This window comes from Terrapene carolina, unplaced genomic scaffold (assembly GCF_002925995.2).
Source record: "Terrapene carolina triunguis isolate 2854851 unplaced genomic scaffold, T_m_triunguis-2.0 Scaffold629, whole genome shotgun sequence".
NCBI classification, from domain to species: domain Eukaryota; kingdom Metazoa; phylum Chordata; order Testudines; family Emydidae; genus Terrapene; species Terrapene triunguis.
In genome coordinates, this window is record NW_020664980.1 from 18253459 (window position 1) to 18268126 (window position 14668).

Consider the following 14668-nt stretch of genomic DNA (forward strand, 5'->3'; position numbering starts at 1 on the left):
GCATTTGTCTAAATATGTGCATCAAAGGTGAAACACCTGGAACTGTACAATTGTGGACTTTGTTTTGAGAGAGGTCAGGCTATCACAGAAAACAAGGATGAAGGAGAGTTTGACGCGTCTGCCACTGACGCACTATACTGATTAAGAAAAAAAAAAAGTGACAAATCAGAGAAAGTTTCTCGCTATTTTTCACTGAATTCTACTTAATTAATAAGCCAATGAGTCCCAATGGCCAAAGCAGCATTTGGTAAATGTTACCGTCACGCACTAAGGAGACAGGGCAGTGTATTAAAAACGGAAGACACTGAAGCAGGCTCTTGCCGTTGATATTTTCAACTCTCAGGTGAGAGCCCAGGTGGAGGTATTTGCTGTGGGGACCAGTAGTCCAGCAGCACTGTGGGAAGCAAGTATCTGGGGGTAGCCGTGTTAGTCTGTATCCACAAAAACAACATTATTTAATGGCAGCATCTGTAACTTTCACTCCATGCGTCTGAAGAAGTGGGTTTTTTACCCACGAAAGCTTATGCCCAAATAAATCTGTTCGTCTTTAAGGTGCCATCGGACTCCGTGTTGTTTTTGTGGGACGCAGCATGCTTAGTCTGGGGACTGAGGGGGGCAGAGAGAACACAACATACCATTTTGTAGCTGTTCTAAGGCATTGGGGGCAATGACAGGTTTTAACAACTAGAATTGTCTTTGGCTAGAATGGCACTGTAACACATGTACAGCACATGTGGAAGTGAGTATCAGATCTGCTGAGCTCAGAGGAGAATGCAAGCTCATCTGGAACAGCAGCCAGTCTGCATGCACATCTCATTCAGGTACCACCTTCTGCTTAAGAATCACATCACCAAATGTAAAAATCTTCAAATGTAATTTATTAAGACATTCAGCTATGTCTGTTTGTCTACATCCAAATTTACTACTAAAAATAAAATCATATCACATTTCACGTTAAGAATACCAATTTTGAAAAAAACACTTCAGAGCCAAGCCTATTGTATAAATAAGTGACTAGTTTCTTTTCATATCAAAATTCACATAAAAAATTTCCTTCCCCCTCCCCCTCCCCCCGTTCTATCTGAAGCCATGATGAATGTAAAAATTTAAGTATGGACACGTGCGTGTCAAAGAATAAAGGTGCAAATTCTATTAACTGCTTTAAAAGTGGCATTTGCGGCGTTTGATCATACACATTTCTGTATTCATTCCCAAAAGTGCAAATATTGCCAGAGTTTAACACTGTTTTAATTCAGCTGCAAGAATTAAACATTACACAGGATCAAACAGTATTGCAAGGCCTCTATCTGTGCCCTAAAACTCATCCCACTCTCCTGCACTTTGCAGTGAAGGCCAAAGTGTTCATTAGAGCTTTAGTTTACTTCACATGGCCCATACTGTGCATAATATATTAACAAAAGTTTCATATACATCAAAATATTGAAGACTCCATCATAAAAGTCAAGAGTCACTATAGATTACATGAATGCAAATGTAATTGCCCCACCAAAAATGCCCAAAGCATACACACAATGTATTAGAGTGCTTCCATCTTCCAATACAATCAATGCTGTTACATCTTTGATTTTGGCTTCAGTGCTGTACAAAATTTTGTCAGTAATCATGGCTGCGCTCCAGTCAATGCAGAAAAACAGGCTAAAGCATTCTAACCTCTCACTGGTACCTTGGGACATGGTTCAGTTTGATGGTTCCTCCCCACCCCAAACACAAGCTAGTGGTTCTGTCTCTTTCTCACCTCACACCCCCTACTTCTCCACCTTCCCCTTTATCCACCCCCTGAAAATACTCTGTGTCCATTTCATGTGTTTCCAGTTTCTCCCTCCCTTGCAATTCAGAGGCAGTTTCTGAAGTCATTTCAGTTGAATCTCCTTGGAATTGCCTCTACCAGGCAGCCCACAAAAATCAGCATGGGATATTATAAATACATTTTGACCAGCATTAATTGCTAAACTTTTTCACAATTGTGGAAGGGTAAGTTCTCTCTGCTGAGTCAGGCACGGGTCTCTGACATGGGTCTGTTCCAACATCATCTTCTGCCACTTCAGAACTGGATAGAAAGTCTCGGGTCCTGAGTGAGAACTTCCTCCTGGCCTCCAATCGGTTCCTCCGCAATAATCTCCCCCTGGCTGTCCTCAAAAGGGCAAGTGTCACAATCCAGACTCTGAGAATCATTCTTGGTGTCATGAGAGTGCTTCTGGTGATCTGACCCTTCAGCCACCTGTCCGTTACTGTCCCTAGGGCTCTCTCTTAGATTTCTCTCCTCCTGGTGTTCAACACCAAGATGTTCAGTTGCTTCCTGATGAACAGTATTTTGCTCTGCTCCAGGGTTTGGCTGTGGAGCTGGCTCTGGTCCCAGCCCTGGGGGCTGCGAGGGGTTTTTAAGTTGACAGTGGCATAAAGGACAGGTCTCTTGCACATAGAGCCATTTCTTAAGACAACCAGAATGAAAAAAATGGCTGCATGGCGTGATCACAGCAGATTTCATGTCCTGAAAATAATAAAAATCAAGATGTCACACAACAGCCAAACACCCTGTCCTCCCAGAACTACCCTATATACTCCACGTGATCTCAAATTTACCCTGGGAGATGGAAATTCTAAAGCAAGACGTGTCATGATTTTTCTACATTCACACAAGCCTCCACATAACTTTCAACTGGCACAAGACCAGTAAGTTTCCAGAGGAAAAAGAGTGATAGAACTCATGAGACTTAATGACAAAACAATTGAAACCCCATGGAAGTCAGCCCCATACAGATTAAAAGCGAGCACAAAGGAATGCTTATTTACAATTTTTTGTGGAAGTAGTTGTAGGGTATGGGTTACACAGTACTAGGCGGAAAGACAAACCCAAAGGTGTAAGTCACCCACCGTGGTGTGAGAGCAGCAGAGCAGAAATGAAGTGCCTAGACCTAAGCCACAGAGGTCAGAGTAGAGATTTTTACTCAAATGCAAAGTAAGCTTTTGTTTTAAATAAACATTTCAGATCATTGAATCCAAGTTTGGAGCCAATCCAATCTTAATAAAATCATGCTGCATTCATCCTAGGGTTACTCTTTCCCTTCCATTCATAACAAACATGTTTTCCTTTCCACCAAAGAAAACCATCTGTTTTTTTTTTTTCCCCGAAGCACAAGGTGTGGTAAAGATAGTACTTCCAGTGTTAACTTCTAATTTCCTTACTTCTGTTGGCTTATGTTAACCCTTCGCCTTACAGTCATTAGGTTTCTTTTTCTTTTATAACCAGTGTTTTAAATTAAGCAAGAGTGGGAATTAACAATCCATGGAGATTGAATTGTTTCTATGAAACCGTACAAGACATTGGCTAGCGGAGTACATACAATCTTACAGGAAGCGTAAGAGAAGTCTCCCCAATGAAAAAGAATAGTTAGTGTTTGGTTCTACTATTGAGACTGGCTTGGCCCAAACTCATTGGAAATGAGTAAGAATCTCAGATACTTTCTAGAGTACGACACTTGCTTTAGTCAAATCTGAAAACAGATTTAAAAAAACAAACAAACAAAAAAGCTATTCTGCTCTATTTAAATTCCTTAATTTCCATGTTAGTTTGTTCTAGGTTTCCAATGCAACGATTCTCTCCAATTCTGCACTAAGCCAAATTACACATAGCAGCACGTGGTGGGGATTGCAACTGAAACACAATCAAAGTCATTGCACTCGTTATAGCAGCGGAGACGAACTCCAGACCATCCAAAGGTATGTTAATAAGAGTCACTCCCCTACAGTGCTACTACTTGAATTGCACACCTGGTAGCAGATGGCACAGATATCATTGTGTTGCTCCAGCTGCTCCTCTGTGGCAGTGGGCAGCGATTTGATCTTATTCACAGCATCCCTGCGGAGAAGAAAACTTTTCCACCCCAACTGGGCCCGGAGCCACACATTGTAATAGGAGTGGATGAAGATGATCATTGAGCCCATCACAGTCCATTCGCCAAAGATAGTCTCCGAGACGCCGTATGCCACGACGCAGAGAGCCACGAGGAATTCCAGCAGGCGGTAGGTGCCGTTTACATAGTAAATTACATCGTCCATATTTTCGACTGGCTCTTTTCTGAACTCCTCAACCATAAACAAAACGTAAATGAAAAGCGTTCCAAGCACCTGAAAACAGATAGAATGACACGGTTTTAGCATTCAGGTCCCGAGGGTAAGTAGAGCTCTGTACACAAGGGGCCTCCCTCACCTGGAAGCATATAAGCTCCAAATCAGCCACGTACTTGCTTAACTTCAAGTAGAAGCTAAATCCATCCCTACTCAGCAAAGCATGAAGCTTGTGCTTAAATACCAGGGAATCCCATGCTTAAGTGCTTTGCTGAATCCAGGCTGTAGTTAGGGCTTGTCCACACAGCAAACGCATACTAGAGGGGTGTGATTTCTAACGCGCACAGGCGTATCAGTGTAAACACTCTTTGAAACAGCACTACATTAATGTGCATTAGGGAATTTTTAGGGTCGACATGGGCCAGTTAGTGTGGGACACGTTGGTGCACTTTAGAAATCACACTTCTCTTGTGCACGGTGTAGACAAGCCCTTAGAGACATGGATAGTGACACACCCAAAAAGCCATTAAGTGACAAGCTTCCAAGCGTTATTTTTTAAATAGTGAATTAAAAAATGAAAATGAGGATACACGCCCCTCATGCAGGAAAGTACGTATGTATGCATATTTTGGACACCAACATATTTTCAGATCGCCTCTGGAAGTCTCCTAAAATGATGCAATCTATGTGCCGTTTGGAAGCTTCTTATTATAACCAACATGCCCTTGCAATCCTACAGCATTATTTACAATAAATATTTTAGTTCCCTGTGTTCTCAGCCCAGCACTAGAGTACTCTCGCCACAGGTAGAGATAAATAAAAGATTTTACATCCCAGCTTCTGCACTCTAATACTTCCCCCAGCACTGTTCTGGTCATAGCCCGTTACCTTAGGGAGAAAAATAAATAAAGGACTACCATGAGGCTAGTGTGCCTTACCTGGAGGGAGGTTAGAATACTGCTAGAGATAATGATCAGCAGCCAGAAATCCATGTGGAAAAACTGACAAATCATGTAGGCCATGTACGCTGGGAACACTAGCAAGAACAAGCACAGGCTGACTGCACGGAAATGCTTCCACAGGCTCCTGCAGGAACAATGCAATGGTTGCGATTCAGACAACTGGCATCCTCTCACTCAGAGAACAGTGGCGTCTGTCTCTGCTGAAGGCTTTTACATTAAGAAAAGGAATTCTTAATTTCCTCAAGTACAGTCTGATTCGCAGCACAGACAGACCTTTATTCTGATGGATGCTCAGTTCTTTCTGCCCTGTGCCATTCTCAGCACAAAGTGGAAAGGCTGCATCCTCAGTGAGACAAAGGCAAAAATTAAAGACTACAAGTAAGTTACATAGGTATTGCCACAGCAGATCAGATCAGTGGTTAAATTAATTGTCTCCTGTCTCTGACAGACGCTGATACCAGATGCTTCAGATGAAAATCCAGGAAATCCCGTTAGAACAATTATGGAATAATCCACTCCAGGCAGTCATGCTCTGAAGCATAAAGGTTTGTAAGGTTATTTTAAATGCTATCTGTTATACCTGCAGAAGTTCCCCCATAAAAACATCTCATACTTCAACTCTTACTAGACTCTTTGCTAGCCTCTATAACCACCTGTGGAACTCTCTGCCACATGATGACTGTACATTGTGTAAAAGTATTTCCTTTTATCGGTTTTAAATCTGTTGCCTTCAGTATTAACGAATGGCACCTTGCTCTTATGAAAAGCAATGAATTGTATTTATTTAGATTTTAAAAAATAATGACATCTATTCCAAGGCTCTAGTTATCTTACCATAATTTATCATGCAATAAGTACAATTAAGTTAAACCTCAGCAGCACTGAAATTGGTTCCACAGAAACTCAGCCAAACAGCCCAGCCATCTACCTCTCCGTGATCAAGGAAGCATACCCTCAGCCTACTCCAAACATTCTTTCCAACAGGTGTCTTTTGCAGTATACCCCAAAAGTCACCAAATTCAGGCTATTTCAGACCAAAGGGGAGCAAGTTCCTGAGTCTCAGAGTGAAAGCCCTGCCAGCTGTCCCCTCCCTTTTATAACACACAGATCTGCATTATTTTGTAGACCTCTATCATGTCCCCTTTTACTAATCTCTCCCCTACACAGTCCTAATCTTTTCACTAGCATCCCATTTGGAAATCTTTCCAATGCCTCTAATCGTTACTTGCTGTGCTACTCGACAGCTCTCTCTGATGTATTTTTACATACATTTAGTTCCAGAAATAAGATCCACTGAAACTGACGAACGATAGCAGAAGGGAAGAAAGGAGAGAGGAGAACTACCCTAATTTGACCTCAGCTAAGGGTTAGAAGAAAAAAAAATTCTAAAATTAACTGAATTTTGTAAATACCTGTGTTATTTCAGGGGGTGGGGGAAGGCTTCCCCACCTCACTTGTTCAGAACTCCCTACAAATTCAGCTTTGGAGCTGGCAAATAGTTAGTTGCTGGTAGCAGTAAACTGTATCTGTTTGAGACCCAGATACTCATCTCCTGGCTCTACTCCCCTTTCCTTTTGTTAGGGTATTTAGAGTTAACATGCCACAGAGTTGTGTTGACCACAAGCAACCTCTAAGCCAAACAGACTCACTGGATATAAATAAACCTCCTCTTTTATTTATAACGCTTACTGGTTACATAAGGGGAAAGAGAGACATGCAATTAACATAGGAAATGCAGTTTCATGCCAGAACACCAAAGACAAATAAAGCTCCTCAAAGAAACACAAAGAAATCAAAGATAACAGGAAAAAACCCAGCAGATCAAAACATCCACAAGACTCCATTCTTCCACTCCTCGGGTTCTGTCCATAGACACCTCCCATTCCAGGCCTACAACCTGTGTGCCCCAAGCCTGAGGTTCCTGAAGTTAATCTAGGGACTATTATTATTTAGTAGGATTTCCCCCCCTCCATGATTCTATTAAATAACTGGCTGTTTCCGTGACACCCTGAACTGGGGTTTTGTTTGGCCAAGAGCAGGGCTCAGTGTCTCACGGTGGGGGGTGATGACTTTCCTTTGCGTCATGTAATACACAGAGAACTCGGTGCCAGTGGCTGCACTGCAACGTGATCCTGTGCAGACTGTACGACATGCTCATGGATGATTCTTCATTAGGACCATGTGACCCACGTCACTTTCCTTCAGCAGAAGGAATCATGTTGCAAATCATCTCTGTGCTGGTGTACATCACAGTGAGAGAGTGTGTGGGAGAAGGGAGCAGGGAGAAGATAGGGAGAAGGAGCAAAGAAATTAGAACAGTCTGTATACCAACCTTTTTATTCTTTAGTCTACAAGAATGTGGACCACCACAACTTAGCCTTGGGAGCTACCAAAAGGTATCAGGCCATACATCAGTGTGCTCACCTCTACAAAAAAGAGTTTTAAATAGCTTTCAGTTTAGAAAGTGCATCTCTTACTTGTCCCTTGAAGCGCCCAGTGCCAGAACAATGGGATCAGCAATCTCCAGCATGGACTGAAGGATGGATGCTACCACAATGAAGAGGATAATACTAAGCAGGAATGCACGATGGACAACTTGAAGCTCGATTAAACCAGTCTGCACTGCCAAGATCAGGAGAGTGACTCCTTCTGTCATCCCCCTTTGGGTTGGTGTTTTGAAGAGAAAGTGAAAATAAAATGCAGAGCATTAATTATTTTGCTTCATCTTAAAATAAAAGTCTGGCATGTATGAAATCAACAGAGTTTGTCATAGTCCTTTGTTTCTGATTCTATCTTAAGATTTCTGTCTGTCTTGTATGACCTCAGGACATTAACATGGATATATTTCTTTTAAAAATACTGCTTACGCTTCTTTGTAGCTTTCAGAGGCTTTGCTGACCTTTATTCTTTAATGTATGCAGTGGTGGTGTAGCCATGTTGGTCCCAGGATACTAGAGAGATGGTGGGGGAGGGGATCTCTTTTATTGGTGAGAGACAAGCTTCAGGTCTGGGCCGGGCCTGAAGAAGAACTCTAAGATATTCCCTCACCCGCCTTGTCTCACTTTTTCTTTAATCACATCCCTGTCTGGAGTCCTACCACTTGGGTACATTTTGAAAGCAGTGAATTCAGACTTAGATATACAGAACAACCTCTGTCGCTCACAGAAACTCTAGAATAGAGAGTCCCCTGAATGCCCCACTTTCACTCTTTTGGTTTTGAAGTTGAAAGTGAATTTAATATTTCTGACGTGGAGACAATGACACTATCTTGAAGCAGTTAAAGCACAGCATGGACTATGCATGACAGTTTCCCCCACACACACAATGCTCCTGCGCCATTCCTGGACAGCCTCATTTTATACTCACTGCAGTTCCCACGTACTCACCTCGGAACCCAAAGTACAAACAAGTCCTTCACTTGTGGCTTGAACCAGCATTTGAACTCCCGGGAAAAGCTAACATACTAACCCACAGTGCCACAACTAAACTCCCAATTTTATGTCAGACAGTTGTGACAAGCACAAGAGAAACAAGTTGCCTATATTCTTTGGCAGTTTCCCACAGTAACTTTTAGCTGACCAGTGTAAATCTTCCACAAAAGATTAGCTTGGTTTCACATGTAGTTACATTGGGGGGGGGAGGGGGGGGAATGAACCAGGAAGTTAAAATATAACTACATAAGCATTTAGTTTTTCTAAACATTTGAAGATTCTTTCAGTCACTCATCCCAATGAAAACACTGCAAATAATCTAAAATCCCAAAGAGAAGCAGTACTGTAATACACACAGTGTATGATTGCCATTCTAAGATTCATGGTAGACATTTCCATCTCAAACCCTTTAAAATAGTGTATTTGGACTAATAAATAAGAAGCCTGTCGTAATTCCTATGCATTCTAAGGAGTTTATAGTGGGTTAAAAATAACTTTCAGTTCAACAAATGCCAACCTCAGTTCTATGTAGTTCTAAATATGTGTCAGGCACTTACCTGTTCATAGCCGGGTCATTCATGAATGCTCGGTAGCCCTGCAAATAAAACTTGCAGAGAGTCAAAACTCCCAAAGCAACAAAGGAGACTGTGAACACCAACCCCAGGAGTGAATATGGAGTGCTGCAACATTCCGCAATGCTAGGAGGAAAACACAGTTTAATTAATAAAAAGATTTCTTCAATTAAGAGTCTGAGCTGGTTTGAAATTACATCTGGATTGGCTTAAAAACATAACATGAGAAGCCCCACAAGTACATGCATGTTTTTCCTATGACAAAATTACATGAGAGCACAGTCCACTATTTTCTCCTCGGACATCAAAGGTCAAAGATTCAGTTACTCAGTCACAAATGCATAGTTCTATTAGCTGATAAGCAAGCCCAGGTGGTTCTCCATTGCTCATTCAGATTGTGCTTCAAGACAGCCCCACATGGTGGTGCTATCTTGCTTTTACTTTAATAAAGAAGAGCACTCATTCTCAGGCATGGAAATGTGATGCATTCAATTCACTTAATGACATTTCAATCCAATTACCACAAGGAGACGCAAAGTTACAGTAGATCGATTTGATTGGTTAGTTCCCACCCACTGCAATACTGCCAGGATGCCAGTCACTATATAGTGCTCATATAAACGGTTATTAAAATGGCTAATAAATTGCAAAGTTTTTCATAATTCTGGTCTGAAAAGTGATCTGAGATCTTGATGTTCCACACTACTGCTGACCCACAAAAGAGGTCTAGTACAAACTTCAAATAAACGATACCAAAAAGACAGGTTGTCTTTAAACAATTATCTGAGCGAGAACACATGATGCTCTCGCTCTCAGGCCTACTTCTCCTTTGACTTGTTACTATTGTGAAGTCACAAGGCTGCAGCTGAGGATTCACAAGAGCTGGGTGCAGCCAAGTTTGAGGAATCAAAGAGCTGTTTCAGCTCACTCATCCTGGGGCCGGTTTTCTGTAGTCCTGGCCCAGTGCAGTCTAAAGCAGTCTCAGTGTTTCTCCAGAGTACAGCGGCCTTTAATGGGAATCACACTGCTAGAGATCAGCAGAATGCAGTGTGCTCTGGCTATACATCCCCGCCGCCCCCCCCCATCTCCAATGTCAGCAGAGCTGGAAAGCAGTAGTGTGGAGCTGCTCTATGCTTGCTTTCTCTAATGCCAGGGAGTCCTCAGCTACTCAACTCAGGGCCACGTTCTGGCACCTTTGGTTACAACAGCAATCCTGGTTCCTTCAGGACATCAGGCTGTTCCCAGAGAAATTATTAGGATGCCACACTGCAGCATTCTAATTCATTCACTGCTGGGTCAAGTAGAAGGAAAGTGCTCCAAGAGAGAGCTTGTGTCAGAAACACTAAATGGAACAAAGGAAACGGTAAATAGATGCACTGGTACTCTGAGTCCATTTTTAATGTTTTATACGGCACCAGAGAGGTAACGCAACGAATGAAGGTCATCTCTTTTTAAAGTGTCTATGTTAAATAACAGCTCAAGTTTTATTACAGATCATTCTGCTTATTCTTCAGCAATCCAACATTTTAAGTTAAAATATACCCCCTCCCCGATTTGATAGGGCATGAAAGCCTTTTGTAGCTGAATAGGCTGCCCACTAGAAGCTTCTTAACTTCCTGGCTATGCCTCTGCACATGAATGGTAGTTGTCTTTGAAAGAAACCCAAAGCAGAGAATTTGGAAGAGTCTCACTCATCATACAATCAAGGGGTACTCCTAATAACTCATCAAATCCTCCCTATCCTCCAGTGAGAGTGATACAAGCTCTTTCGGAAGATAGAGAAAACAGAGTCTGTAACGGAATATTGGCTTCTAAGAACACTCCCCATCACCAGAACCCCCAGCAAAGAAGGGCACGTCTACAGTACCAAAACAATAAGCATACAACTCCATGTGCACAAGAGACAGATCTGTGTAACTGGCTGGAAAAGAAGAGTTATGCCAGATGATCGTGGCACAATGGTTCTCTAGTGACTCCTCAAAGTTCTCAGTATGTTGCTCTGGTGTGACTGTAAATAGGAAAGAACTGGCCAAAAAAGGTGTAGGTCTCCGTAAGGGATGACTACCTTCCAGGAACTGTGCTTGGGCTGGTGTTTGTCCCTCTCAGTACTGGTCATGTGCGATGTTTAATATTAAGGGCCCCTGCTATGCAAGGTATTTTTGAATAACTTCAGGGTTCCCCCCCCAAAGTTGTCAGGAATGAAGGAACGATAGTTAAGGAGAAGTCTGATCCACCATAGCTGAGCCTCCAGGTAGGCTCCATAATCAAGAACTTTCAACCCCTCTAGCAAGTAGGCTACCACCCTCCCTAATGAAGTTTAAGCGGAGATAATTTACCATGTAAGGGACTCAGAGGAGCTTAAAAACCTCAAACAAAGGACTGACTGGAGAGCTTTCAGATTTATCCTTATGTGCCCACAGGTGTGAGCTTGTAACTGTCCTGAAGGTTTGAATTCTTGCCATCTTCAAAAAAAAAATACAACGAAGGCTGTGTTTTGTTATTGTTTGTTGTGCATTTGTGGAAGCGTAACATTGCTATTAAATGCACTCTGATTGCTCTTGCTTGAATTCTGGAGTTGTACAGCTCTAGGAAATAATTCATTACTGCTTAGAAAGGGCACGTGTGCACAGACTGCTCTTTTCTGACAGAGAAACATTTTTCCATTTCACTAAGTAGACTGCAGTACAGTGAAGTCTTCTGGCTGACTACAGAATCTTTATTAGCTTGTCTAACAAAATGATATTTTAACTTCCTCTCCTAAACAGTTAGGCTGTCAGAGATAAAACCTGCTACTGGAGCTTTCTTTCTTCAGAAGAGAAACGAGTGCTACTGTTGCATTTTCTTACCATGGCAAAGCAATGCATCTTTGGCCCCCACAACACTGGTATAAAAGTCTCCTGGTTGTGTGTGTTGCTCCTGGGCAGGTAAAAGATGACAGCAATTGCGAAAAACCCACCAGGAAGGATGCCTTGAGGAAACACGTCCCCAGATCGTGATGAAATTGAGTCTACGAGAAAGAGGCTGGTGCTTTCATGTTTTGGGCTGCACAGAGGAAGTCTGGCAAGTAATATTTTCGAGATGGAATCCTGTTTAACTCTCACTTATTATGAAGATACAGATTTATTCTGATACTTGGCAGGCAAGTTCTACCTGATGTACATGGATTGATTCATGATCATTCACATCTTGCCCCTCAATTCTATGGCACAATTCCAGAATCTAAAACACTAGAACCGGAAGTGGTTTAGATTGCACCAGGTACATAATTTCAGTAACTAGAATACTGATGGTTCATGCCTGCAAAGACCAACGGTGGTTCAGAGTGATATTTGCACTGAGTGTGTCAATCTGGCATTAGAGATCTTTCCTTTTGGAGATCTTGTGCATGTAGAAATAGCCACAATATTTGCCAAATGCATGAGGTGTGTTAGAAAATCGAAGCTCCCCTGCTGTGCCATGTGGTACAAGCCTCTGCTCTCTGCCTGTGGCCAGACAGAGTACGCAAATTACTAGAGCACAGGCTTCTGTATTAAGCACAGTGGGGAGCTCGGAGCCTAAATCAGTCATGTGGGAGATACTGGGTCTTCTCTGCGAGGAAGAGCCATTTCATCATCCGCAGATTCTTTACCTTCCTGCTGTCAAGGGACTCTCCGATTTCTGCCCCTAGTAACAAGAGTCAAATTTTCCAGTTTTTCACAAGCAGCAAAAAACCGGTCGTCTACCCTGCAATTTCTTCAACTCAATCACAGAAATTAGAGATGGAAGAGCCCTATTAGGTCAGGCAGCCCACATCCCTGGCAACTGCTACACTATAGTTAGGTAAAGTCAATATTCTGCTTTGTGCAAAATTAAAACTTCAGTGGAGGTGTAAAATAAAGTTGGGCGGGGGGGTTAACTGAAAACTAATCACCTCTGTTAATGCTGAATAATGCCATCAGTACTGTGTTGCATTACATTTTAGTATGTAATGCGCGCAAACCCTTCGTGTTTCTCTGTTTATTTTAAGTTGACACTGAATTCAGAGGGCTTGAGTACTGTGATGGACAAGGCCCATATGTGAAAGGTAAGTGATAGGAATGTTCTAGAACCTTGATCCTGAGGCTGTGGTGTCAAACAGGTTATTCTAAAAACAAACCTTTAGAAAGAGTTTGGAGATGCTGGCAATGTATCAACTTCTTTGTGTGGTTTAGTAGAAAGACAAGAAGGTCCCAAATGCACTAAGAGGGTGAAGGGAAAGACTGGTGAGTCATAATCTAGTAAGGGAATGACTGGAGACAGAGTGTAATAGTTTTCCTATGCTTTCTTTAAATCTTGTAGAAAGATGAATGCCAAAAACAAGACAGAAGAGGTATGAAAAGTTCCCAAGCACCAAAGGCACTGAGAATGCCTCTCTGCCGATGAAATGGTCCATAAGAATGTAGGCTGCTAAATAAAGACACCCTTCAGAACAAACCAAACATCAGAAATAGTTTGTTAGAGAATCCAGTCCAATACCCTGAAAGCTAGATTCAAGAGCAATCCAACTGGGGAAGAGAGTAGCATACTGGGATATTTAGGATCACCATCAGAAAGATAATCCAAGTCTCTCCTTCCTGAGGACAATAAGTTTGGGTTTTTTTGGCTTTATTTCTGATTCTGCTGATATCATTGTGGATGGAATTCCCCATGGTCGTTGTTCATTGCTAAACTTTCAGTTATGGCATGGGTTTTGATGCACTCCAGAATGTGTTGCATACCACAGCTGAAAATAAAGCATCCAGGACCCAACAGACACATCGATTCCTCCACACAATCCTACAGACAAGTACCAGAGGAGGAATGGGCTAGCTAGCCTCAGCTGGTGATATCGGAGTTCACTGATTCAAATTTTTGAAGCCCTACCAAACTTCTGAACTGAAGCTGAGTGTACAGTGGTTTGCCCATCACTAAGTTATATTTTGTATTCACTGGGAGCTTTTCCATAGTTCTGCTAATACCCTTTTGTCCTGAGCTGCTGTGAAGCAAAAGGCTTCACTGGACTAATATGCATGAGGGCTTCGTGATACGGACAAATATTTACTGGGGCTAGAAGAAGACAGCTGATTTAAACCATTCCATTTTGTAGAAGACAGTAGATTAGTTCAGGAATACAAACAATGCATGCACAGAAAACAGCTTATTATGGACACTAGTTAATTACCTTGTCAGAAAGAGGAAGAGAAGTCTCTCTCTTGAGGCAGGCTGATCTCGTGTGCTGAAATAAGAGTAGATTTGAAGAGCAAATAAGACAAGCCAGAACACCATGAATAGAACGGGGACCACCAGCTGGTTCCACAGAGACATCCCCAATGCCAGGAGACCATACACCTCCACTACCTGGGCAAGGCAAAGACAAGACCAGTTTGTTGTATTTGTTCACATCCTGTATGTTTACAGAGATAACAGAATAGAAAAAACAAACAAACAAACATTCAATTCATTTGCAATTCAAACCATGAGTCGGATTCATGTGGCACAAGCTGGTCAGTTACAAGGATTTTTTGACTTTGTACTTCTTTGACCTTTTGTTAAAGGCAGGTGCTAAGTGTCTCAGACACCTGTCAAAGCAGAGGCTAAGTATCTAAAAATTGGCACATTT

The 14668-nt window shown here is 42.1% G+C and overlaps 1 protein-coding gene across 1 annotated transcript in view; it reads right to left on the reverse strand.

Moving 5' to 3' along the window:
* Positions 1-857: 857 nt before the first annotated feature.
* Positions 858-14668, reverse strand: part of RNF145 (ring finger protein 145) — a 48962-nt gene continuing 35151 nt past the window's right edge. Inside the window, exons 5-10 of the mRNA XM_026659419.2 lie at positions 14231-14406; positions 9037-9177; positions 7526-7708; positions 5025-5172; positions 3790-4146; positions 858-2509 (exon numbers count right to left, since the gene is read on the reverse strand). Coding sequence (XP_026515204.1) covers positions 2063-2509; positions 3790-4146; positions 5025-5172; positions 7526-7708; positions 9037-9177; positions 14231-14406 — 1452 coding nt within the window. The 3' untranslated portion in view covers positions 858-2062. The remainder of the gene's footprint in view (positions 2510-3789; positions 4147-5024; positions 5173-7525; positions 7709-9036; positions 9178-14230; positions 14407-14668) is intronic.